Below are 24179 nucleotides of genomic sequence, written 5' to 3'. Positions count from 1 at the left end.
GACAGCAGAAGGCAGATGATGTCTGTATTGGCTGTTGCGGATCTCATTGGGCACTTGAATGTGGGTGTTAATTGTAATCACAGGATAATTGTTGATCGAGACCGCTTGCTTCAGCCCCTCACAATCATTTTGCTGGCAGAAGTTTACTTTTCTCAGCTTCTGATTTGAAACCAGTTTAGACCAATTTTCCCATAGATGATTTTGTTGGCAGGTGTGAATTATCCAATCACAGTCATGATTGTGAGCTGAGAGTGCATGTGTTGCAATGTTTATGAGGCGGTATGATTGTGTTCCTTGAAATCTTGCAGAGATCTGGCTGCTCGCAACTGCCTTGTGGGAGAGAACAATGTGCTGAAGATCAGTGATTTTGGGATGTCCCGCCAGGAGGACAATGGCATCTACTCCTCATCAGGACTGAAACAGATCCCAATCAAGTGGACTGCACCGGAAGCACTGAACTATGGTAAAGCACCGACGGTGTCTGTGCTGCTCTTAGATCAGTGTTTCTCAACCTCTTTTCCTGCCACAGTAAAGGAAATTACTGTATTTAGCAGACGCTTTTATCCAAAGCGACTTACAGTGCATTCAGGCTATCAATTTATACATATCATGTGTTCCCGGGTAATCGAACCCCCAACCTTGCGCCTGAAGTGCAGTGCTCTACCAATTGAGCCACAGGAACACTGTACAGGAGTACTGTTTTTATAAGTAAAAAAAATCACATGACACACCACTAAGCACTTAAAAGACAGAAAGAGGCAAAGTTCCCCCACAATTATTGAACAATGTGTCGTCATGGTTGATATTTTGGCTTTATATATTTTTAGACACTTGCACTTTACATTTTCTGAAAAGCATGCTTAAATGGAGTTGACAGTTTTTAACAAGCTATTGACGGGATGTGTTTTGTCAGTCATTAAAACAGCCGCAGATTAATCACGTTACATTTTCATCAAATCACAGGGTATAAAGTTTGTTGTAGCTACATGGGCACTCGGTTTTTCTTTTTGTTTAATAGATTTGTTCAAAATATTCTGATATACAGTAAAAGATCAACTTCTATTCACAGGATATTAAAAAAGGTAAACAACTACAACTAGACGGAAAATGTTTAAGACTCTTTTCCACTCTTCAAACACAGAAAAAATGTGTGTTTCTTAAGTAAAGAAAATAAGTACACGCTGTACTTATTCAAACCAATGGCATTACAAGCTTTAGTCACAAGCTCTTTTGAATGCTTTTTTTTGGGTTAAATATCTGTAGAAACCACAAACAAACATAACGATGACCAATAGCTCTGATTTAAAGTAACAAAATAGAGGATGTTTTTGATCTTAAATCTTCAACGGGGACCAGAAACTGTTGGCCACCCACATTCTTCAGAAACTCACTGAATCGATGATCCGATCAGAGCGAGTCTTCATGTCCGACTCGAAATGTGCCAAGAACCGGGAGATCCTGGGAGCTTGAGTGTATGTGACTGATGGCATTAAAAGTGGGCTACTAATGCTGATTATTAAATTGATTGTTGTCATATTTAGATCATTATTACTCTCATTGAATGTGGATAGTGTTAAAATAACCCCAACAGTTTCAAATGATTGAAAACTAGTAACACGTTTTGGCCCATAAGTATTTTTTTACATTTATACTATTTGTCACCATACAATTTACACACACTTTCTTATTTTATTTTTTTGCCGGTGTATTTAATTATTTTTTTCTTTGTACACTTAAATTATCAGTGACCTGGAAGTTCTTTTTACTTTTAACACTTAAGTGCATTCACAAGAAGTATTTTTGTGCTTGGATCCAGACTGGCGTTTGACATGTTGTTTAAATCCCAGGGAGATACAGCTCTGAGAGTGATGTGTGGAGTTATGGGATCCTCCTGTGGGAAACCTTCAGTCTAGGAGTGTGTCCTTACCCGGGCATGACCAACCAGCAGGCTCGAGAACAGGTCGAAAAAGGTAAATGATCCAGAGCCAGATTGATGTCAAATTTTAATTAATTTAAATTTATTTCATTTTATTTTTAGATTTTGTTCTGTTTAGCTTTTTTTATATTTAATTAAATTCTATAAAACTGTACTGTTTTTATTTCTGTAATAACTGGATACTATTTCACATTTGCTTTCTTTTAAAGTAGGCACTGCTCAGAACGTACAACACAGCGTGCAGTACCTTAGCACTTATGTTCTGCAATCTCTGTTAGCCTTTTAATAATCCTGTCAACATCTATCCACTGTCAGTTACTGATTTCTAATCAACCGTGACCGAACGTTTGTTTGTGTGGAATGCAGGTTACAGAATGTCCTGCCCGCAGAAGTGTCCAGACGAGGTGTACAGGATCATGCAGAGATGCTGGGACTACAAGCCTGAGAATCGACCCAAATTTGTGGACCTTCAGAAAGAACTGGCCTCTGTCAAGAAAAAATAGCCTTTAATGAGGAAATGGCTGGAAGGCCAAACTCATACTTCACATCCAGGTGATCCCTAATCTTCAGAGAGAAACACAACGAATGTTTCGCCCTCCAAATGACATGCAATTACTGTGTGAACTGCCTATGCACCAGCTGTTTTGAGCCATTAGCATGGAGAGAGGTCTCAGCTTTGCTCTGATGTCAAAATTATGCAGATTTCCCCCCGGTTTTTGGTAACTGAGCAACAGTTAAGCTACGACAGACAGCACATAAGATGTATTAGGTGTATTCAGTATGCCACTGAGTATTCCTCACCAGTGAAAAGGGAGGGTTGTTTTCCCCAAAATGAAATTGTCATCATTTGCGCACCTTTATGTCGTTCCAAACCTGCAGAACTTTACTTTTCTTCTCTGCAACACAAAAACACATTTTGAAAAGCGTTTTTGGTCCAATCAGGGAAGGTTCGTTGGGTCTCATGTTCTTGTTTTTTTATACTTGATTCACATTCTTCAAAATATCTTCTTTTGTGTTCTCCAGAGCAAAGAAAAAGTCATGCTGGTTTGGAAGGACATGGGTGGATAAATGATGACAATGCTCATTTTTGGGGAGCTATCCCTTTGCAATATGGAAATGAATGTGTGCAGATGGACTGTTTGTCCACCCAATAACAATATTGCTTTTTCTTTTTTTATAAGTCCTAAAACCTAATGGTTTGGGGAGTTTTATAGTCGAGACTTTTTTTATGCCATTTTTATGTTACTGGAGTAATAGGACCTTTTGTGGGAAAAAATAAAAAATACAGGCGTTTGTCATACAAAATAACATCACATCCTTAAGACGTTCACTGAGGGACATTCCAGCGTTTCAGCACTCGTCAAGCAATGAGACCAAATGCATAGATTTACCTAAGTGTCATTTATAACTACAGCAATAGTCTACTACAGTCAGGGCATTCGGACTTTCACAATGCTTGCATGGTCACTGCATCAATCCACAGTTTACAAGCTCTCGAAATACTTCACAACCTTACACCTCTTCATGGTAATACCATTCAAAGTTTAAAGTCATAGTTCAGAATTTAAGAAATAAAAATCTGTCATAATATGCTCAGCCCCATGCTTTTCCGATTGCTTTAAGATTTTAGTTTCTTCTGTAGGACACACACGAAGAAATTTACTATAATGTTCATGCTGCTCTTTTCAGTACTGTAAAAGAAAATGGTTACCGGAGACTTGCGCTTCAGAAAGCACCAGAAAATATCATAAAAGTGGTCTATACGACTTTTGCAGTATATTTCAAATCTCACTCTCCATTGTAGCTCTGTTCTTGTTGGTGGTTTGTCCATATTTAGATACGGAATGTGAAGGTACGACAATACTTTTAATGACGCCGAAATCCCATTCATTGTCACAAGCAAATATGATGCATCAAATGAAAAGATTTTTGTTGAATAACAACTTCAGTTTGATTTAATTCGGTCACACAGACCGAACAAGTCGAATAGACTGATTTTCGGATACTTTTTTGGTACATTTTGTAGCTTGACCTTTCTAGTAACTTTCAATGTATGGAAAAGAGCAGATTGCCTTCAAAACATCAGTTCGAAACAAAGAAATGCATACAAATTTTGACAGGTTATTCATTTTTCAGTGACCTATCTCTTTACATTTACAATGTTGCCATGTAGCATATTAGACGTCACCAAAAGCTCTGACTGTGTTTCATGTTGTTTTTCCTCCGTAACCAGCAACCAAAGCCAGTCCCAAGCATGTTTATTTGTGTCTATGCCATTGTCTTGGATTGTGATTTCTTGTGCTATTTTACGATCAGGTTTTCTCAGGCAAACCTAGTAGATGCATTTACCTACACAAGTATTCCAGGTTTGGGTAGACCATGATGTGTTTTGTATTAAGAATTTCCCAGGTTGTTTCCTGCCATTTTGGTCAAGTGCCATTTTTTTTCCATGCTTATGTACACACGTTTTTGTTCCCGAGTCACATAAATTTGTCATTCCATTTCCAAAAAAAATGGAATCGTGGTTTCTTCAAGGTTTACTCTATCAAAGCATTGCTTTTGTATTTTGTTAATACTTTTTTTGTAGATCCAGTAATGTAATTTTGTAGGTGTTTGGTTTTTTCACTGCAAAACTAATGATATTCAAATGTGGATGTCTGTCAGGAAGATGCGTCAACTTTCAGCTGTAATATTAGCGATGAAGACCCAGATCAATACTGCTCTAATATTTGCACATTTGGAATATGTAAAGAGGGTCCCATAGCATTGACTGTCCTTTTTTCTAGTCAGAAAATCTTTTTTTTTTTCCTCTCTCTTCACGTTTTTGCTATCACTAATGCAGCCAATAATCAATGGAGTTTGACATGCAATACAGTGCATGCGCCAATCATCCAAAACTGGTGACAATTTACACAAAGCTACTGTATAATAGTTTGGATTTGTATCCTTGCATGATTCACCAGTGGGTTTTCAAAATTATTATTATAATATTATTTTTTTGGTGAAGCTGAGCTTACATCAATTAAACTACTGCTGAGTGAGCTCTTCCGTTTTTTTTTTCTTTTCTTTTCAATTATCCCTATAGTGTGTTGTTTGAAATACTGTAATATAATTCTATCATCTTAATCTTTTGCTTTTTTTGTACCATTCACTATAATTCCTACAGTCAGTGTATTAAAGCAAACGGCAGTATTGTGTCTCATCAATTTGAAATCGGTGTTACTCAGAGACATTAGATTCTCTTTCCTATGTCTGACTTGCTCATGTAAACGTCCATCAGAAAATGGCTTGTTTTGTTAGAGCAGCGATTACTCTTTTCGAAGTCCTTAACAATAAGCAAAAGTTTCTGTTGTCTTTAGGATTGGGAATTCTTCCTTTATTTTTGTGATGGAAACACTTAATGTATTGATTGCACTTTTGGCCTTTTTATGCTTTAAAATGATCTCCTGATATAAAACGGCATAAAATAGCTGTGTCAGGAAATGACCGATCCATGAACAAAAGTAGAAAAGCAACACTGGACTAGATTTTCACCCCTGCCGACTGAAAGAGGAAAAATGAGAAGTGAAATGGTTGACGTTAAGAAGGCTTGAGTCCTTGTTTTCCATGTCGTTTTCTTTCATCTGTTTGTGTTTGCTCATAACACCTCTCTGACGGACAGTCAACTATAACGATGTCTGCTCATTGTTTATATTGTACACTTGCAATAAAGTTTGGATTCTTTGAATTTGCTGCTTGAAATGAGTTAAACGTTAGGGTCACAGTTTATTTTAAAAGTCCAATTCTCGCCATTAACAAACCATTAACTACAACTTTTGCCTCAAACTCATAATTTGTGGCTTAAGATAGTTAAGTTTAGGTATTGGGGATGTAGAATATAGTCATGCAGAATATGTGCTTTCTTAGCACTAATAAATGGCCAATATGTTATTAATAAGCATCATAATAAGCTAGTTGGGGTGAGGATTGGTCTTTCTATCAAAAGGAGCACTGAAAAGCTCAACTGAATGATGGTGTGTGTGTGTGTGCAACAGGGGCTTTCAATAAAAAAAAATAAAAAAACTGTTTAAAGGGAAGTGCTTAACCTTCAGGAGGTCTGTTTAAGTGTTTTTTTAAACTTGCTACTGAAATTTGGGGAAATGTCTGGAAAGGTCTTATTTTCTAGCAATAACAAAGATATTAAGAGAAATACAAACTTGAAACTCGTTTGGTTGTATGGTTAGAGCGTTGGTTTATAGATGAATTAAAATTAATTAAATAATACTTTTTCTAGATTAATCCCATAAATAAAAATAAATCAATTTAATTTTACAATCCTTTTTCTTGTGATAAATTTGATAACAGAGTTGAATGGTTAATGCAGACAAAACAAACAAAAAAAAAAACAATTGAGAAAATTTAATTTGCTTACTGATGTCACCTTAGATGTGACTTAACTATCAAATTCTGCGTGGTGGAAATCATTTAGTAATTATAGCATTTGTGCCTAAAATTGAGTGAGTATTCATGGTGTTAAATATAAATATTAGTGCTGTCAAATGATTAATCAAATCCAAAATAAAAGCTTTTGTTTACCTGATGTGTGTGTGTATATTATATATATATATATATATATATATATATATATATATATATATATATATATATATATATATATATATATATATATATATATATATATAGACACACACACAGAATATAATTTGAAAATATTTACACATTTACATATATTTAATTTTTAAACGTAACGTTGACGTATTTTGCATGGGATTTATCACAATTAATTGTTTGTCAGCACTTATATAGATATAGCTTATCCAGTAGTAGATAAGGGTCTTATTCACTAACTGTGCATACACACGATTTTATGCATAACATTTGCATAAGAATGTGGTCATAAATTCATCAATAACTTTTGCATTTACATTTCTTCTAAATGTCAGAAAAATCAGCTGCATCTTCACACACACAAACACACACCACCAATAAAACTCACTTAAGCAGACAAATATAAAGCTGTAAAAGGAAAAGTTATGCAGGAAGCTCTTATATGCTTTATTCAAATTACTATTCATTTCAAATGCTCCAAATGTGTGAATTATGAAATACATGAATTAAGTGTATTTTCATGAGAAGTTCTCCTGTGCATATAGATATGAATAATCCATGTAATTATTAGTGAATAAGACCCATTGTGTTTCATTGTTAAACTGGGACACCAATTTACACCCTATTTGTGAAAAGAGCCTACAGCTGCTCATCTCTCTGATCATTCCCAGCCAGTCAAATCTGCCGGAAGGTTTAGTTAGTCATGTTAACGCGGTCTTCCAAAAATACAGAAATAATATGTCCGGTTTGTAAGATTCCAGTAAATAGAGTCCACAATAATGTGCGAGTATTATTCTGCAGCAATGCTTTTCTCCACAGATACGAGCTGCCGCCTGTAAATAACACAACATTCAATACATGCCAATTGCCTTAGCAATAAACAGCACAAAGCCATTTCATATTTATAGTCCCCCACCATCATATTTTCCAGTTCAGACTGTCAGCCGCTCGCACACAGCCGTCTGGAAATGATATTGCTCCCGAAGGTACTTTTGTGAAAACTACCTATTCAGCGACCATCATTTGGATGATTTATACAAATACGCTTACGAACCACAGTGAAATATATCGCACAGCTATTATCATTCATATCCAGCTACATGCACTTAAATCTGGAATTAGAATGCACCTCAGTAACTGAACGAATTCTGAAGGAGCTCAGGGTGGAAAGCCCCTGAATTGAGCAAAGAAATGATCACTTGAACCAAATGAGAGCTTTTATTGATGGATTGCATCAGAGTTTTACTTGACATGACGTTTAGCCTTGATTTACAAAAGCATTGCAATTGAAACATGAATAAATATGCTTCCTATGAATATATACGCATTCGTATTTTCTTAGAAAATAAGTTTAAGTTCGCCACGCTTGGACCATGAATTGCAGCACGAGTCACTAGGTTAAATGGAATCGGAATGCTAGCTCAGGCCGCGGGGACTGAAGTGTTTCTTCGTGGGATGTTTTGACCTGTGTATGACTGACGTTCAACACGTTCCTCCAGACGCGCTGTGACCGGATGCCGGCGTTTCTTGTTCTGCATTTGAAGACACGGGTTCGCTCACCGCCGGGGTCAGAACGTGACGACACACTGGACATGTGCCAGACTGAAATCATGGAAAGAGAGTATTAGGTACATATAATGATGTCATTATAAAATTCAAATCTTAAAGGGACAGTCCACAAAACATTCGGTCTTCATTTACTGACACTACGATGGGTTGCTCCAAACCTAGAGGACTGTAAAAAACACAAATTAAGATTATTTATTGAAATCGTAAAATAGATGTATTGGAACCTCAAAGATTATAGTCTATCCATTCACTAAACAAAGCAAATTAGCGTAAGAGAACACTGCCATAAAAGTGCCAATGGGAGTGGAACGTTTTTTTGGGCGTTAAATCAGGTGCGAACACCAGTAACACTGACTAACGTAAATCTTAGTATATCAGCTTGCGTGATTATTTGAAATATTCCCCTCCTGACAGGGGAATGCCTTCAAAAGCACATGCAATACAGTCAATCGCAAAAGAACTACAGTATTTTTCGGACTATAAGTCGCACCTTAGTACAAGTCGCATCAGTCCAAAAATATGTCATGGTAAGGAAAAAACATAAGTCGCACTGGAATATAAGTTGCATTTATTTAGAACCAAAAAACAAGAGAAAACATTACCGTCTTCAGCCGCGAGAAGGCGCTATATGTCTTCAGTGTAGGCTACAGGAGCACAGAGCAGCTTAGAGTGCCCTCTCGCGGCTGTAGACTGTAATGTTTTCTCTCGGTTCATGTCAAATTAATTTTGATAAATATGTCGCAGGACCAGCCAAACTATGAAAAAAAGTGCAACTTATAGTCCGGAAAATACGGTATATTTGCCTTTTTAGTTCAAATTTTCCCCAAGTCTTTAATAAATTCTGGCATTTGTTTTGTTAACATTTAAAAAAAACTTTCAAGTTTACCATATTTGATGAGCTCAAGATATAAAAATAAGAAATATATTATAAGAAATATATTATATATATATATATATATATATATATATATATATATATATATATATATATATATATATATATGAAAATGTATATAATACTTAAATTAAATCTCTACATTATTTAAAATGTCTATACAAAACTAGGATGCATTATGGATTGCTTTTACAATACATTCTTAGGATTATTTTAAGGTGTCCTTATTACATGTTAGATGTACTTATTATTCTAATAATAAATTATGCATAATTACATTTAATTAATCATAAGAGAAGTCAGACCCTAATTCTGACCCAAACCATATAGTAAGTACATAGTTACCGTAGTTAAAATGAATCAGTACTTAAATGTAGAATTATTTAAAATAAAGTGTAATCCTTTCTTTTTGGATTTAACACGTGAAAGTTTTGGACTTTCAATGTATGCACAAAAAGGATGAGAGAATATTGAAGATAAACAAAATGGGGGTAAATTATGACAGAATGTTAAGTTTTGGCTGATATAACCATTTAATTTGTCTCTTTCACAAGCGCCAAGTAAAAACTGCATTACCTTTCTGAGCCAGAGAGTGACACAGAGTTTATGGAACATGTGGCGGCACGGCAGCAAGGTTGCGATCTCATCTTTGACGTATTCACAACAGCAGATGGCACAGCACTGCTCCTGCTCTGCAGAACCAAAGAGAGTGTGCATGTGAAAGTGTGTAAAAGACTCAACTGTGAACCCCCAACACCAAGCCAAATAGTTAAGCATGTCTCGATCCAGTCACGCACACATCAAATTATTCATTTCAGTCATTAGGGCTGAAAGCGAAGTCAACTTTTGCTTTCCAAAGCAGATTTATTGCTCCCAAATGCACTCAGGCAATAAAGTTGAAGTGGGACATTAGTGTGAGAGCATGATTTTCCCGGCATTCATCCCATGTGTTGAGTTTTGTGAAAAACATTTCTCATCTGGTGTTCGTGCTTCACTAAAAAGAAGTAGGTGATGAACTTGGGTTTCTGTGTCTGTAAGCTTGCGTCCCAATGTGCACACTATCCATCTTAAATTCTGTGATATTAGTCATTTTCAATACTAATTAGGGCAGATAGGTTGAACAGTATGCACAAGTGTGTCTCATACACAGTGCAATTTCCCATCTGCATAACACTTTACATGGGCAGCAGTGAGAAACAGGAAGAAAATCATAAATTCAGTACAATCATGTAAACGCACACCTTGTTTGGAACACTCCAATACAGACTGTAATATAGCACACATAGTCTGTCTGCTACAACTCGTGATTCTGTATTACTAACTTTCCATGTCTGTTATGACCAGTCATGAACACTTGTATGTCACGTTGGAATTCACCCTTTGCCTGGAGTCTTATTGACAGATGATCTGACCCATCATAATGCTGAATCTGCTTTTTTTGTTTGACAAACCGGACAGGAGAGTCTTCCAGCAGTTGAAACAAAATACCTTCTGTCGTTCATTCATGTTTATTTTGTGCTATTACCGTATTTTTCGGACTATAAGTCGTACCTAAGTATAAGTCGCATCAGTCCAAAAATACGTCATGACGAGGAAAAAAAACGTAAGTCGCATTTGTTTAGAACCAAGAGAAAACATTACCGTCTACTGCCGCAAGAGGGAGCTCTGTCTTCAGTGTAGACTACAGGAGCACTGAGAAGCATAGAGCGCCCTCTCGTGGCTGTAGATGGTAATGTTTTTTCTTTGTTCATTTTTCTCGGTTCATGTTAAAAAAAAATTTGATAAATAATTATACTAATAATAATATAAGGACCTTCTCAAATCGGAAACCGTGGGTGGACAAAATCCGTGCAGCAGTAAACAAACGCACTGCTGCTTACAACACTGGTTTTCTGTCTGGAAACATGGGCGAGTACAAAGCATCGTGCTATGCTCTCCGACGCGCAGTAAGAGCCTCCAAACACAGATACAGGGAACACATAGAGTCACATTTCCAGCTAAATTAATCCCGACGTATCTGACAAAGACCATCCGTGCCTTTGGAAACAAATCCTCTGCAGAGGTGAAAGCAGATCTGTCGATGGCTGACGAGCTAAACACCTTCTACGGCCGCTTTGAAAGCAATCTAAGCAGTGCGAGTCTGCCGATCAGTGCGTCAGGAAGCAGCAGTCAGATCAGCGATCATTATGTGATCACCATGTCAGAGGATGAGGTTTGGAGGGCTCTAAAGCGAGTGAACGTCAGGAAAGCAGCCGGACCTGAAGAAATTTCTGCCCGTGTTCTGCGGTCCTGCGCTGATCAGCTCGCTGGTTTGTTTACATCCATTTTTAATGAGTCTCTTGCTACATCGGTGGCCCCCACCTCATTCAAAAAATCTGTCATCATCCCTGTGCCTAAGAACAATAAACCCTCACGTCTGAAAGACTAATCACCCACTTGCCCTCACATCAATAGTCATAAAGGTCTTTGAGGGACTGGTTAAAAACGTCATCTGCTCCTCCATCCCGGATACTTTAGACCCTCTTCAGTTTGCCTATTGCCCAAACAGATCCACTGATGATACCATCTGTCACATCCTGCACTCTTCTCTCACACACATTCACAGCAATAACAGGAACTACGTGAGGCTGCTATTTATCGACTATAGCTCAGCTTTTACTATAGTCCCCATAAAATTAGCTTCTAAATTCATAGACCTTGGCCTGAATTTTTCACCCTGCAACTGGATTCTTGATTTCTTCACTGGAAGACCTCAAGTGGTGAAAGTAGGCCAATACACCTCCAACTCCATCACCCTGAACGTAGAGCCAAACTAAAGAACTGATTGTGGACTTCAGGAAGAGACAGCAGCAGCCCTATACACCTCTTATGGACAGCGGGACCCCTGTGGAGAGGATGAGCAGCTTCAAGTACCTTGGTGTAAACATCTCAGAGGACCTGACTTGAACTACAGGTTAATAAAGCCAGGCAACGACTGTACCATCTGTGACAGCTGAAGAAATTTTATTTCCAGCTATCCTGAAAACTTTCTATTCAGGTACTATAGAAAGTGTATCTCAGTGTGGTATGGTAACAGCTCTATTCAAAACGGCAAAGCCCTGCAGAGAGTTGTGCGCTTAGCTGAGCGCATCTCCGGGTCTGCTTTCCCCTCTCTGCAGGACATCTACCTCAAACGCTGCAAAAGCAGAGCTGTTAAAATAATCAAGGACTCTATCCACCCCAGTAACCATCTTTTCACTTTGCTTGTTTGTTGATATTATATTAATCATTACATTCATGCATTTCTAAAAACTTTTTTCATTTCTTTTAAAAATGTCTGTCCAAATTCACATATTGTTTGAACAGACTGAATAAAACCTTACACTAGAGTAGAGACACTTGCTGACTGCAGTGTTGTATTTTGTGCACTTTATGTAGCTACAAGTAAAGGTAGTAGTACCTGTGTTTTCAGCATTGATGGTGATCTGGGGTAGGCAGTCGATGATTTGTTCAGTGGCAGGGGGATGAGCCTGCTCTACATCTATAGCCAAAGACTCCAGATGAGCCAGTGCTGCCTGCAACACAACAAAATACATTAACATATTTCATTTCCCCTGGATAAAGATAGAAGCAAGTTAATAATACATTAAGCCTTACATTGCTAGCGTGCTCTCTCATTGGCTGAAATCAATGAAGTTTGCTGGGGTTTAACAACGTCAGTCAGCAACCGAGTCCAATTTCTTAACGTCTTTTTGGTTGAATTCAGATGGATCATTTATTTGTATAACACAATATTTATAATGTTAATGAAAAAGCAGCATACATTATGCAAGACTACTAAACTCGTCTCATTAAAGACGTGAACAGTCAAACTAAACGCATCTTGAGATTCCATTTAAATCTTACCATTAATATTAGCCCAGATGATATAGAAAAGAAGCTTCTCTTTATTAAAAAAATAAAAAAATAAAATACTCATCTGACCGAAAGACTTTATTTATTTTTATATATATATATATATATATATATATATATTTATTTATTTATTTATTTAGCGGTAATAAAAATAGATGCCAGTGAACAATAGCCTTTAAAATTACTTAACATACATATATAATAGCAATGAGGCAATGATAATTAGTTCAAATAAAGTAAAAGCAAGAAAACATGTTTTTATTAAAGAAAAACTGTTAAAATACAATGTATAGTAAACAATAGAGCTGATGTGAATTACACATTACAACAAAAGGCCTGCAGAGGCGCCAACGGCCTGCTGATTATTTTTAGACATCCATGTGCATCTAATACTTGTTTAATATTGACCCAGCATCATTTAATTCAAATTTCCACTAAATCTTTAATATTTGGCCATTTCTTTAGGGCAGAAATGCTATAGCCACTGTAATTAAAAGAACATGTGGACATCAAAATGGGTAAACTCAGTGTGAGGGTTTGAGCTTTTATTTTGAAACCACAATGTATTCTTCCTGAGCTTGCGTAGATTTATAAATTATTTACCTTACAAATTTGATGAAATGGCACACGTTGCGTTCCCAGATGAACTTTATAATAAACACAAACTCACAACAACATTTAGAGATTGAGTTTGAGACGCTCCACACATGTAGATGATAACAGTTCCTCTGGAACTACTATAGACAGTAAAAGAAATGGACACAGCGACCCCATTGGAACTCAATTGAGACAAGTGAAGCCCATTTTTAGCATTTTTTAGCACTTCCGTTTCTGACGCGCAGACTCAAACTAAGCCTGATGACGTCAGCAACCTGTCTGACAGATGTAAATCCTCTAGTAGCTGTGCGTGCAAACTGCCATCGTTAATCTTGCAGAGACAGCGAGCTTGAGCGGGGAGTTCTTTGGCGTGAGTGAGCAGGAGTAAGTATTCTGATTAATTATTTTGTATAGTATTTTAAAATTTAACGCCAGTACGCCATATTAAGTTAATTGCCTGCGAGCTTCTCCTCCTGTCTGTACGGTAATGCGACAGAGTCGAGTGGTTATGATGCAATCATTAGCCTATTTTTACAAAAACTGTTTATACGGGGCCATAATGTAACATAGAAGGTAATGGAGCCCTTTATACATTGTCGTGTATCTTTAGAAATAAATAATGGACAAATGGAGTCTTTAAACGCCTCAAATGTAAAGTTATTTGCTGTCAAAGTGACGCCAAAATGAATGGGAGTCAATGGGAATGCTAACGCAAGTGAAGTTCTGCTAAAAGATGGCAGCCCCCACCCGACTTCAACTTCCGGTCAATGTTACTTAACCTACATGCATGTAAATAAAAGTTGTGTTTTTTTCCAAGTTTGCTGCTTGAGTATATTATTTTTCTACATGTTTCTATGGTATACTGAAAAACAATGATAAGCATATCAGAGGTTTCAAAAGGCTTTTATTGGGAAAAATGTATAATTAGTCCATATTTACAGTTTTTGCCCACTCTGGCTGGATATTTGCTTCTTGGTCAAATCCTGAATGATGGTGATCCATTCTTGCCTTATTAGTTCTCTGAGTTGATCACAATTTGTGGGCTTCTGTTTGTCCGCTCGTCTTTTGAGGACTGACCACAGGTTCTCTATGGGATTGAGATCTGAAGAGTTGCCTGGACACGGATCCAACATTTTCAATGTAATTATCTTCCAGCCACATCTTTCTCACTTTTTGATATGGTGCTACATCATGCTGGAAAATGCAGGGATCATCACCAAATTGCTCATTGATTGTTGGAAGAAGTTGCTCTTGCAGGACGTTTTGACAGGAGGAGAAAGTCCTGACGCTTGCTGGGACGTCCTGAATACTTAATCAATGCAGTCAAACCTTTCTCCTTGAAGTTCTTGATGTTCCGGTAAATGGTTGTTTCAGGTGTAATATTCTTTGTAGCGGTTTCCTTGCATTTGAGGCCATTTTGATGCAAAGTGATGATGCTAACAAGAACACAGTAGCTGCATTTCCACTGTCGGGCCAGTGCGAGCCAGGGCTTAAAGCGGGCCGGGCAGGGCTCATAGCCCCGGGCCAGTAGCACCGAGGCCAGAATAGTGCAGGGTTTCCACAGTGGAGCTTGAAGCACCACTGCATGTCACTAAAACACGCCCTTTATACGCCTCTCAGAACAACGTCATGCAACCTCAAAATTTCACCAACAAAGAGAAGTTATCAGAAAACTAAGAAATAAGTCACTGGAACATGCGCGATCACAAAACGAACATGATAAAAGCGGCCGTTTGTTTGCATGCTTTGTTATATATTCAAATTCAAAAGCATGATGTTTTAACTATAGAATAAGTGATACATTGACCATATTGATTTAATTTATCAGGACTCAGAAATAAGTGTATATATGTGAATAATTTGATTTCATTTATTTATTTTTAACGCTCATGAAAATAGCCTGCTTATTCAGTTGAGTCTGTTTCTGTTTATTATTTAGGATTTTTTTTTTAGAGTTTATTATTTTCATATTTAGAATGAATGATAATCTCTATTTTTGTAAGCTCCCGAACAAAAAACATTATTAGGCTATATTCTTTTATGATAGGCAACGTGAGATAAACTCTCGAGACGAGGCTTGTGACAGATAATATAAGTTACTTAATAAATACACGATTGTGATAGAGAATACGGAGCTGACGTCTGATTTCTTCAAGCGATCATATTTCACCATGTTTACTATGGTAATAAGTTTAGCGTGCATATATTTTTCATCGCCTTGTATGGTGATTATGATCCACATTGGATCAAGTTATTTCAAACACTCGCTGCTGACTGAAAGAGAGTTTTGAGCTCGACTTATTAAAACAAAAGCGTTTAATGCTGGTGTTAAAGCTGTTATCTTTCTGAAATGATCCGCAGTGCAGACTCGCTATTTTTATAAAAGCTCCCGAACAAAAATCATTATTATATTTTGATGATATACAACGTGGAGCTAAACTCACGAAACGACATAAAATGTTACTTAATAAATAAATCCATTTTGATAGAGAATAAGAAGCTGATGTTTGATTTCTCCAAGCGGTCATATTTACCATGTTTACTATGGTAATGTTAATGTTTAGCGTGCAAAGTCTTTTACATCGCTTATAAATATTTCTGCCTTGTTTAGTGATTATAATCCACATCGGATCAAGTTATTTCAAACACTTGCTGCTAACTAAGAGTGAGTTTTGAGCTCAACTTAATTCAAAACGTCTTTAATGCTGGTGTTAAAGCTGTCATCTTTCTGAAATGATCCGCGCTGACGCTCTCCAGACATGGAGAAACTCCGCCTTTGTTCAAGACCCCTCCTCTAGCCCCAGCTGGCCCGCTTTGGCCCAAGGTTTTCGTCGGGCCAAAAAACCCTGGCCGTTGGCCCCGAGGAAGCCCCGGCGAGGCACAATCAAGCCCCGGAAGTGACAGTGGAAACGCGACTGGCCCTGGCACGCACTAGCACGCCCGGTCCTAGCTCGATAGTGGAAACACAGCTAATGATTGGAAGTGCTTTTTCTCTCCTTTTATAGCACTCAGTGTGCTCTTACAATCTAAATAGTGTAATAGTGATTTCAACTGACTAGTACTCATTCACACTTTGACAGGTGCTGCTGACCTGATTAGTCAATTAATGTACGCTGGTCATTTTGTGTCGGGATCAAAAAACAGTGAAATGTGCTTTTTTGTAGAAAGTTCATTTTTTGGCTGTTGAAGCTTTTAGCAATCATTACAAATGCATCTGACTAGTCTACGAAATCTAGAAACAATGTAAATGAACTCCACAACAGCTAAAGCAGCAAACTTTGCAAAACACAAAATTTATGTCACTGTCAAAACTTTTGGCCGTGACTGTATATAGATAGACAGATGGGTAAACGGATAGATATAGATGTTTCTAAACTCATAATTAAAATTGTGCAAGCCAAGTTTATGCAACAGTGCAGAGATCCCTCACCTCCATAGCCTGAGCAAGACGCTCCTCTAACGCCATGTAAGTAAGGAGCTGGGAATGATCCACATAAGAGATTGCCTGAGCCATCCCAAAACCATCACCAAATTCATCCAGAAACCTGAATAACAAAAGACTTCTAAACACAGCTTTTCTCTCTTAGTCAGCATTTCACGTGGCAGCTGACACAACCACTAGTTCTTTTTGTAATATATTAAATACATTTAATTACCATTTTATATATTTCAGGCATGCATCGTTGGGGTGCATCTAATAAATACATGTCATGTTTCACCCAAATTTTTATTTACATATTTTGCATAAAGGAATGAAGTCTATTTTTTGAGGCAGGGATATATTTTTATGACAAGCACATTTCCCTTTCAAATTCTCATTATCATAATGAAATGCATAATTGGTTTAAGGGAAAAAATGACCTCATTTAACTTTCAAGAGTAGAACGATCCCATTACAGTTACACTTTTTTTTTTTAAATCTGCATAAATGAGTATGCAGAGTACAACAATTTAAGTTAACATGTTTCATGAGATCTCCCTTGTATGAGTTAAAGGATAACATGACAATATTGCTTTTTTTGTATATTGACCTCCATTCTGTGTCCAGGTCTTCACTCATGCTGGAATCATCCTCCAGGTTATTGTTTCCATCCAGGATAAAGAGTCCAGGGTGCACGAACTGACTGACACCATCAGGGTCTTCATCACTGCTGCTGCCCGAGTCCTCATTATACATGACCCAGGGGATCTCGCCCTCCTCCAGAGGGGTCTGCTCCCTGAAGAACACCACACACAAACACAAGACAATGGAAAAAAGGGATACTTTAACATTATTAAATGTTTAACACATTTAAATTACATCTGACATTGCATTTCACTCTGTCCCCAGTGACCAAAGATGTTGGAATAATAGCAGTAAGCGTGTGTCTGTGTTCAGTGTGCACATCACTGCTGTAGACGGACTCATTTATCAGTTAATGATGGGGAAAAACACATCCTAATGGACAATGTATTTATAAGTGGCATACCCAGAAAACTTTATTATTTGTGCCAAATGTGAGTGTGTGAGCCTAGTTGACTCAATACATGCTTATAACTCCCAAAAAATGTGATCAGCAAGGCAGCTCACTGATCGTTCATATCTACTGCTTTAAAATGAACGGAGTATGATTAGCTTGATTTCTGTAGATGAATAAAGGGGAAAAGCCACAAAAATAGACAAGAAGTGATCAAGAAAGGGAATGCACATAGTCTACAATATCTAAATAATGTAAAAACGTAATGTTACAACTGATGGCTTTCTCACTGATGTTTGTTTCAATTGGCAAGTTATTATTTTTGGAACGCTTATTAAAAATTTGTTAATTTGGCATGGCGAAATGTGTTAAATCCTTTAAAACTTCTATATGGACAGAAATCTCAATGTTGTTTTTTGAGGGGGTAAAACATCAAAGAATCATTAGAAATACTAGTCTTTTGTCAATGGGATGGCAACAGAGTAATGATGTTATTACTAAAGTGTTTGGAGTTTGTTAGAGGATGTGTGCTTACTCTAAAGTGAGGTTCAGAGAAGGCACTTCCTCCAGACTGCTGCTGCTGCTGTCAGGCGGCTCGTCCATGCCAGGCAGACTCTCCCAGCTTTCCTCGCTCGTGCTCCTCTCTTTCTCCAGCCCAGAGTCAGACGTCCACGAGGCCGACCACTCGCCCTCGCTGTATTCTGAGCTGCTGCTGAGAACACGGAGCAGGATACATGCACAGACACACATGAGCCCACCTTGTTAAAGTCAGTCTAATCCTCTTAGCTGAAGTGCCCTAGCATGCAGAATGAGCACCCACTGAGCGCACCTTTGGCACCTCATTCATTTCCTGAGTGTATACCTTATCAATAAGGAGGATTTTTTGCTCAATGCTATACAAATATCTTTTTAAAAAAAACACACAAAATAAGTTACATAAAATATGGGACCAAAATATTATCTTTTTGTTAATTTAAATTGAAAAAAAAAAAAATAATTCTATAACTGAGCTGAACTCAGTTTTACGTCTGGGGATACATTCAATTAATCAAAAGTCACTAAGACAGTCTGTAATATTTATATTTTAAGCGGATGCGTTTTTTTTTCTTTACTTTCTATTCCAAGAATCCTGAAAACGATTGTATCTCAGTTTCCAGATTTTTTTTTTTAACCACATTAGTTAAGATTAAAAAAATTAAATAAAAAATAGAGTGTCTTGAGCAGCAAATTAGAATGATTTCTGAAGAGTTGTGTGACACTGATGAAGACAACTGATGAAGATGGCTGCTTAAGATCTAGCTCTGTATCTAAGGAATAAATTACATTTTAAAATACGTTTAAATAGAACATATATATTTCAAATTGCAATATTTCACAACACTACAGAAATGCAGCCTTGGTGAGCATAAAATACCTTTTTCAACAATGGTGTGAAAGATTTCTCACTCTAAAGATTTTCTTCCATTACTACATAAATAACATGAAGGTAAAAAAGGTAATTTTACATTAATTTAGTACAATTCAAACAGATTTTAGTGCAATAAATTAAATGGAAATACTGTACCTTTCGTCGACCTTCGTGGATGGGTCACATTTCTCTACGAAATTCTCATCATCATCTGCGTTATTGTCACCCTCATTTCTTCTGTCCTCAGAGTGGAGGTCACTCAAGGCCATGGGTGGAAAGTCAAAGAGCAACTCATTTTTAGGGCTTGTTTGTGTGAGGAAACCCGGAGGTGCTGAGCCACACTTGTTTCTGACTGCTGCGCCTGACAAATGGCTCACTTCCTCTTTTTCAGAACATTTCCTCCTTTCAAGGTGAGTCTCGCTTGTCTGTTTGCGGATCTTTGGCCTCACGACCATTTCGGACTGAAATGTTTCCTCAGGATTGGTTTTTCCTGTGCTTCTATAGGAAGCGGGTGCAGAGCTGGCTGTAACCCCATGACATTTTGGAGCTTGGTCTTCACCACCAAACAATGGACTAACTTTCCTATTTGCTTTTACAGTTCTTTCAAACTCTGGCTGCTCACAGCAAAGGTCTGTCGCGCTTTTAGAAGGTGCCACTGAATGTTTACTTCTTTTTGAAAAGACATCAAGCGAATTTCCACCCAATTCACAGATACCATCAAGTCTCTTCTGAGCAGCCTGAGATGGATTTAAGCTGGAGTCCTCCTCCTCGGCCCCGCTGCTGTCAGGCTCATAGGCGTCAATGTTGATGTAACTCAGAGCTTCCGGGTTGGGCTTAGGGTCTTCACTGATGGGCCACACTCTAGCCTGCTCCCTCTTTTCTATGCCAGAATAAGATTTTCTGTCATATGGCACAACCTGGTCACTCTTTGGTCTCTTGAAATGGTTTGAGGGCACTTTTGTGACTCTACACATTGAAGACTGCCTCCTGCTGTGGCCATCCTGATTTGATGCTGCGTTTAACTCTGGGCGCACTGCATTTGTGCATGCTGTCGGCAGGATATTCTGAAGCACTGAAGAAATGTTGCCCTTTGATGCTGGAAGAAAAAGGTTTTTAGTTATTATTCATTCTCCTTCACAGGATATCCCTTCATTGGAAGTAAGTGTATATGCACTATAGACTGAGTGGGACTCAGAGTCTGGTCTGAGTCTGGTTACATTTCCCCCAAATTTACAAGAATATAATAAGATTTATTCTTAGAATTACAAATAATTAAACCTATTTTAGAAACCTTTTGATTCTTTGTATCGTCTCATGAAAACTGTTTACCCCAAAATTATAATTACTGTAATAAACCAAACCTCATTCATTATTGTAATAAAATTATGAAAATCCTTGTGACCTTGTCCTGAAAATTAAAATAACAAACATTTCTTTTAAAAATGACAAACTAAAAAGCAGTTTAATAAATACTATTGTGCTAGCCACTTAATTATACTTCACAATGTAAACAATTTATTTTGTATGGAGAAAAATCTCATTATTTAATATTTATTTAAACCTTTTAATAAATAGCTAAACTAGAATTACATTTTTATTAATTCAGGGACTTTAAGAGACCATTCAGAGTAAGAAAATGGGTGCATGCTTTAAACATGCTTAATTGCTGTATGTGTATATATATATATATATATATATATACACACACACACACACTTATTGGTCCTGACAACATCCTTCATTTTCTTAATGAAAAATATTTTATTTGTTTTCATTTGGTTTTAGGGGTGAAATATGACCTTGGCATTTCCTGACAGTCACCCTATAGAAACAGAAGAAACCGAAACCCATTTTAAAACTACTTTCAACCCACCCTCACCATTCTCGTATATATTTGCATAATAAAGTCAAACGGACTCCTACAGGGTTTCTGTCTACACCTTTTAAAGGTGATGAATGCTTCACTCTCAAGCAGAACTACCCACACACGGAAGCATATTTCAGCTCTTCAAAATCCCTGTTACATTCCCAATATTACAAAGCTGTTTATTCACCATGAGAACCTCAATCTCAAAATCCATTCCTCCACTATTACTGCTCGCAGATTTCCAGTTCCTTAGCCAAAGTATGTTATTTTAACATAATAGTTTACTATAATATTCAATGACAACTACATGTAAGTAAAGATTTCCAGAATAATGTGTTTATTTGGATTGACAGTGGCTTGGCTTGAGCTTGGAGTGGGATCAGTTTTTCATCCAATACCAGTTTTTCTTCCTCATTTGTGGTGAGAAAATGACACACTTGGGTTTAAATGTGGAGTCACTCTTTAGTTTAATTATCCACTGAGGGTTTCCATCCCCAGCTGGTACGTACCCACTGCCGGGTCCTTTTGACTACTCGTCCTCTCCATGTTAAGACAGTCCACAGTGGATGTGACTCTTTGTTTATCTGTCACTGGGCGGAAACTGATATACGCGTGTCTCCGGCCGTACCTCCTGCCTGAGATGGTCTGGTATCCTCCGGTTGGTTTGGGCCATGCAGACTTGCCTGCTTCTTGACCCATTCCTACGAGAAACAGAAGCATAAGTTCACACCAAGAACAAGAACTATGAAGATAGCCATAACCATATAGCTGTCCACACCATCACAAGATATTGTTCTGTTTCCTGTAAGTCTGTTATGTCATCTGCCACTTTAAATGCTCAAGCTCTTTGAAGTCACATAGACTCGGATTGCCTGTTTATGTTTTTATCAGCTGTAACACGTGTGTTCTTTCAGCTATATTGTTCCTCTGTTCCCCATTCACAAAGAATTAGAACAGTTATTAAAAAGTTTTTGTTAGAACTACAGCTATCGTCCTTGGTGTGAACAGACCTTGAAGGATAATTCACTACTGGCAAGTTTTGCTTTTCATAAATCTTGACTGTTTCAACACTAGAAAGATTTTTTTTTTTCACCCTTGAAATCAGTGCTCCATGACTAGAGAGAGAGAGAAAAAAAGAGAAAAGTAGCTGCACTCTCTTTTGACAAAAAACTTCAACCCCCGTAATTCACTTCTGACTTTGGTCCTGCTCCTCTGTTGATATGACTGTCCATGGGCGGCAATACAAAAATCCAGAAGTTTGAATATTAGTTTAGTTTAACAAAAGCCCTGGAGTTGTCAAAAATCCACCAGATGAAGCAAAATAATTCATTCTGAGTCATCCATTGGATCTTTCATGACAAATAAACAGGATAGCTGGTTGCAAGTAACACACAGAAAAAGTACATATTGTTAAAATACTTAGCCTACTACTGACACTAACAATACAAAGCTCATTAAAAATCAGCAAACCTAACTTTCAAGTGTCTACATACTTTTTGAGATGATTGTAAAAATAGACACTTAAATAATTAATTACAAAGGCACATAGTCTTGCAACTCGACCTCGTGGTACTGTACATTTTATTGACTCGTATATGATGAATTGCTTGAGATGCTCCTCCTTTTTGGACAAAAGCATCAGCTTAATTATTAAATGTAACAATGTAAATGAAAACATACAGTGTGACACCTAACACATTAAATTACACACAGTGTTACAAGGCCTAAAACAAAGAGGATTCAATTCTAATCAAATGTATCCATCTTTGATTAAGAACATGCAGCAATCTTTTAAATATTGGTTCAATCCCTTATAAAACACATTATCTTCATGTGTTGGAGCATCTACTAAGAAGTCATGGGTGTTAAAACAGGAAATATCCCAAATGTGCAACGCAGGGCTACTCCAGGACAAGGATTAGAAAGAATTAAAGCTTTCTAACCTATGACAGCTCACACTGATGTTCATCAGAGTAATATCACGACAGTGCTTTAGCACAGCCTGATTATAAGCCATCACTGTCTTGTTATTGTTGTCGTGGTTTGCAACAAACACATCACGTCCCATCCGTCAACAATACGCACTAAAAGTGCATAACATATGCTGTCGCTTTTGTCACGTTAGCGTACATGGAGATAAATCGTTGCAATAAATATAATATACAGCCATCAAAGCAGATTTTTAACCAAAGTATCACACAAATATCGTGATTCACATGATCAGCAGATCAATTCAGTTAAATACGGGCCCTGATACAAGTTGAGCTCAGCTAACGAGCTAACGTTAATGTTTGCAGACACGCTTCTGCTTCTAAGGCGTGGATTATAATGTCTGCCGACGCCTTAATTCCTCCAAATTTACGCAGAAAACTCACACGATGTTTTGGTTTATGAAATGTGTGATTTGTTAACGGACAGTACCTGTGTGTTCCTGGATGTCTCCGGTGTCACAACTAACTCTTGCTAACGTCACCACAAAACTTAAGGGTCACGTGACACATGTGCGCCAATCAACTGTGAGTATCATTGGCCGTATTAAAATCGGCTGCAGCTATATGCAGCTGTAAACCAACTACAACACCACGTGTGCAATTTAAAGCCCACCTGGAAACAGAAAGCAGGCGAGGATAGGATGGGGTGGGGTGGAATGCTACATGACGGGACAGGGCAGGGTAGAATGGGATAAGATGGGGTGACATATCGGAATAATGCAAATTCAGGTTGGATTAATTGTGTGAAACTGAAAAATAATTGATTCATAAAATATTAGAACAGGAAATTATTCATTCATTTATTCGTATACTCAGCACTGCCAAACACAAACATTATAAACCTAATAATTGGAGGAAACAAAAATAGTTCCACTTGATTAATCAATTCATTAATTAGCTAATAATGTATTAAGGCAAGACACTACAAGTAGGCTAAACAGCATTATAAAAGATCAC

The 24179-nt window shown here is 37.4% G+C and overlaps 2 protein-coding genes across 7 annotated transcripts in view; one reads left to right on the top strand and one right to left on the bottom strand.

The window, feature by feature from the left end:
- The window catches only part of fer (fer (fps/fes related) tyrosine kinase), a 30109-nt gene extending 24446 nt beyond the window's left edge, over window positions 1-5663 (top strand). For all 5 annotated transcript variants that reach the window (XM_052557483.1, XM_052557484.1, XM_052557487.1 and 2 more), the window contains 3 exons: window positions 309-463; window positions 1848-1970; window positions 2303-5663. In XM_052557483.1, coding sequence (XP_052413443.1) covers window positions 309-463; window positions 1848-1970; window positions 2303-2439 — 415 coding nt within the window. In that variant the 3' untranslated portion in view covers window positions 2440-5663. The remainder of the gene's footprint in view (window positions 1-308; window positions 464-1847; window positions 1971-2302) is intronic.
- Window positions 5664-7743: 2080 nt separating this feature from the next.
- On the bottom strand, window positions 7744-23782 carry pja2 (praja ring finger ubiquitin ligase 2). Of its 2 annotated transcripts, none has more exons than XM_052557481.1 (9): window positions 23653-23782; window positions 21741-21932; window positions 19521-20460; window positions 18492-18668; window positions 17531-17716; window positions 16930-17044; window positions 12448-12562; window positions 9585-9700; window positions 7744-8146 (listed from the first exon to the last, which is right to left on the bottom strand). In XM_052557481.1, the coding sequence occupies exons 2-9, from the start codon at window positions 21928-21930 to the stop codon at window positions 8027-8029; spliced, it is 1959 nt and encodes a 652-aa protein (XP_052413441.1). In that variant the 5' UTR covers window positions 21931-21932; window positions 23653-23782; the 3' UTR covers window positions 7744-8026. The 2 variants fall into 2 exon arrangements, with proteins under 2 accessions (XP_052413441.1, XP_052413442.1); XM_052557482.1 differs by having other exon boundaries at window positions 18492-18665.
- Window positions 23783-24179: the final 397 nt, after the last annotated feature.

Source organism: Carassius gibelio, chromosome B5 (assembly GCF_023724105.1).
Source record: "Carassius gibelio isolate Cgi1373 ecotype wild population from Czech Republic chromosome B5, carGib1.2-hapl.c, whole genome shotgun sequence".
In the NCBI taxonomy this organism is placed as follows: domain Eukaryota; kingdom Metazoa; phylum Chordata; class Actinopteri; order Cypriniformes; family Cyprinidae; genus Carassius; species Carassius gibelio.
The sequence above is the reverse complement of the archived record's forward strand: the minus strand, read 5'-3'. Positions and strand labels throughout refer to the sequence as shown.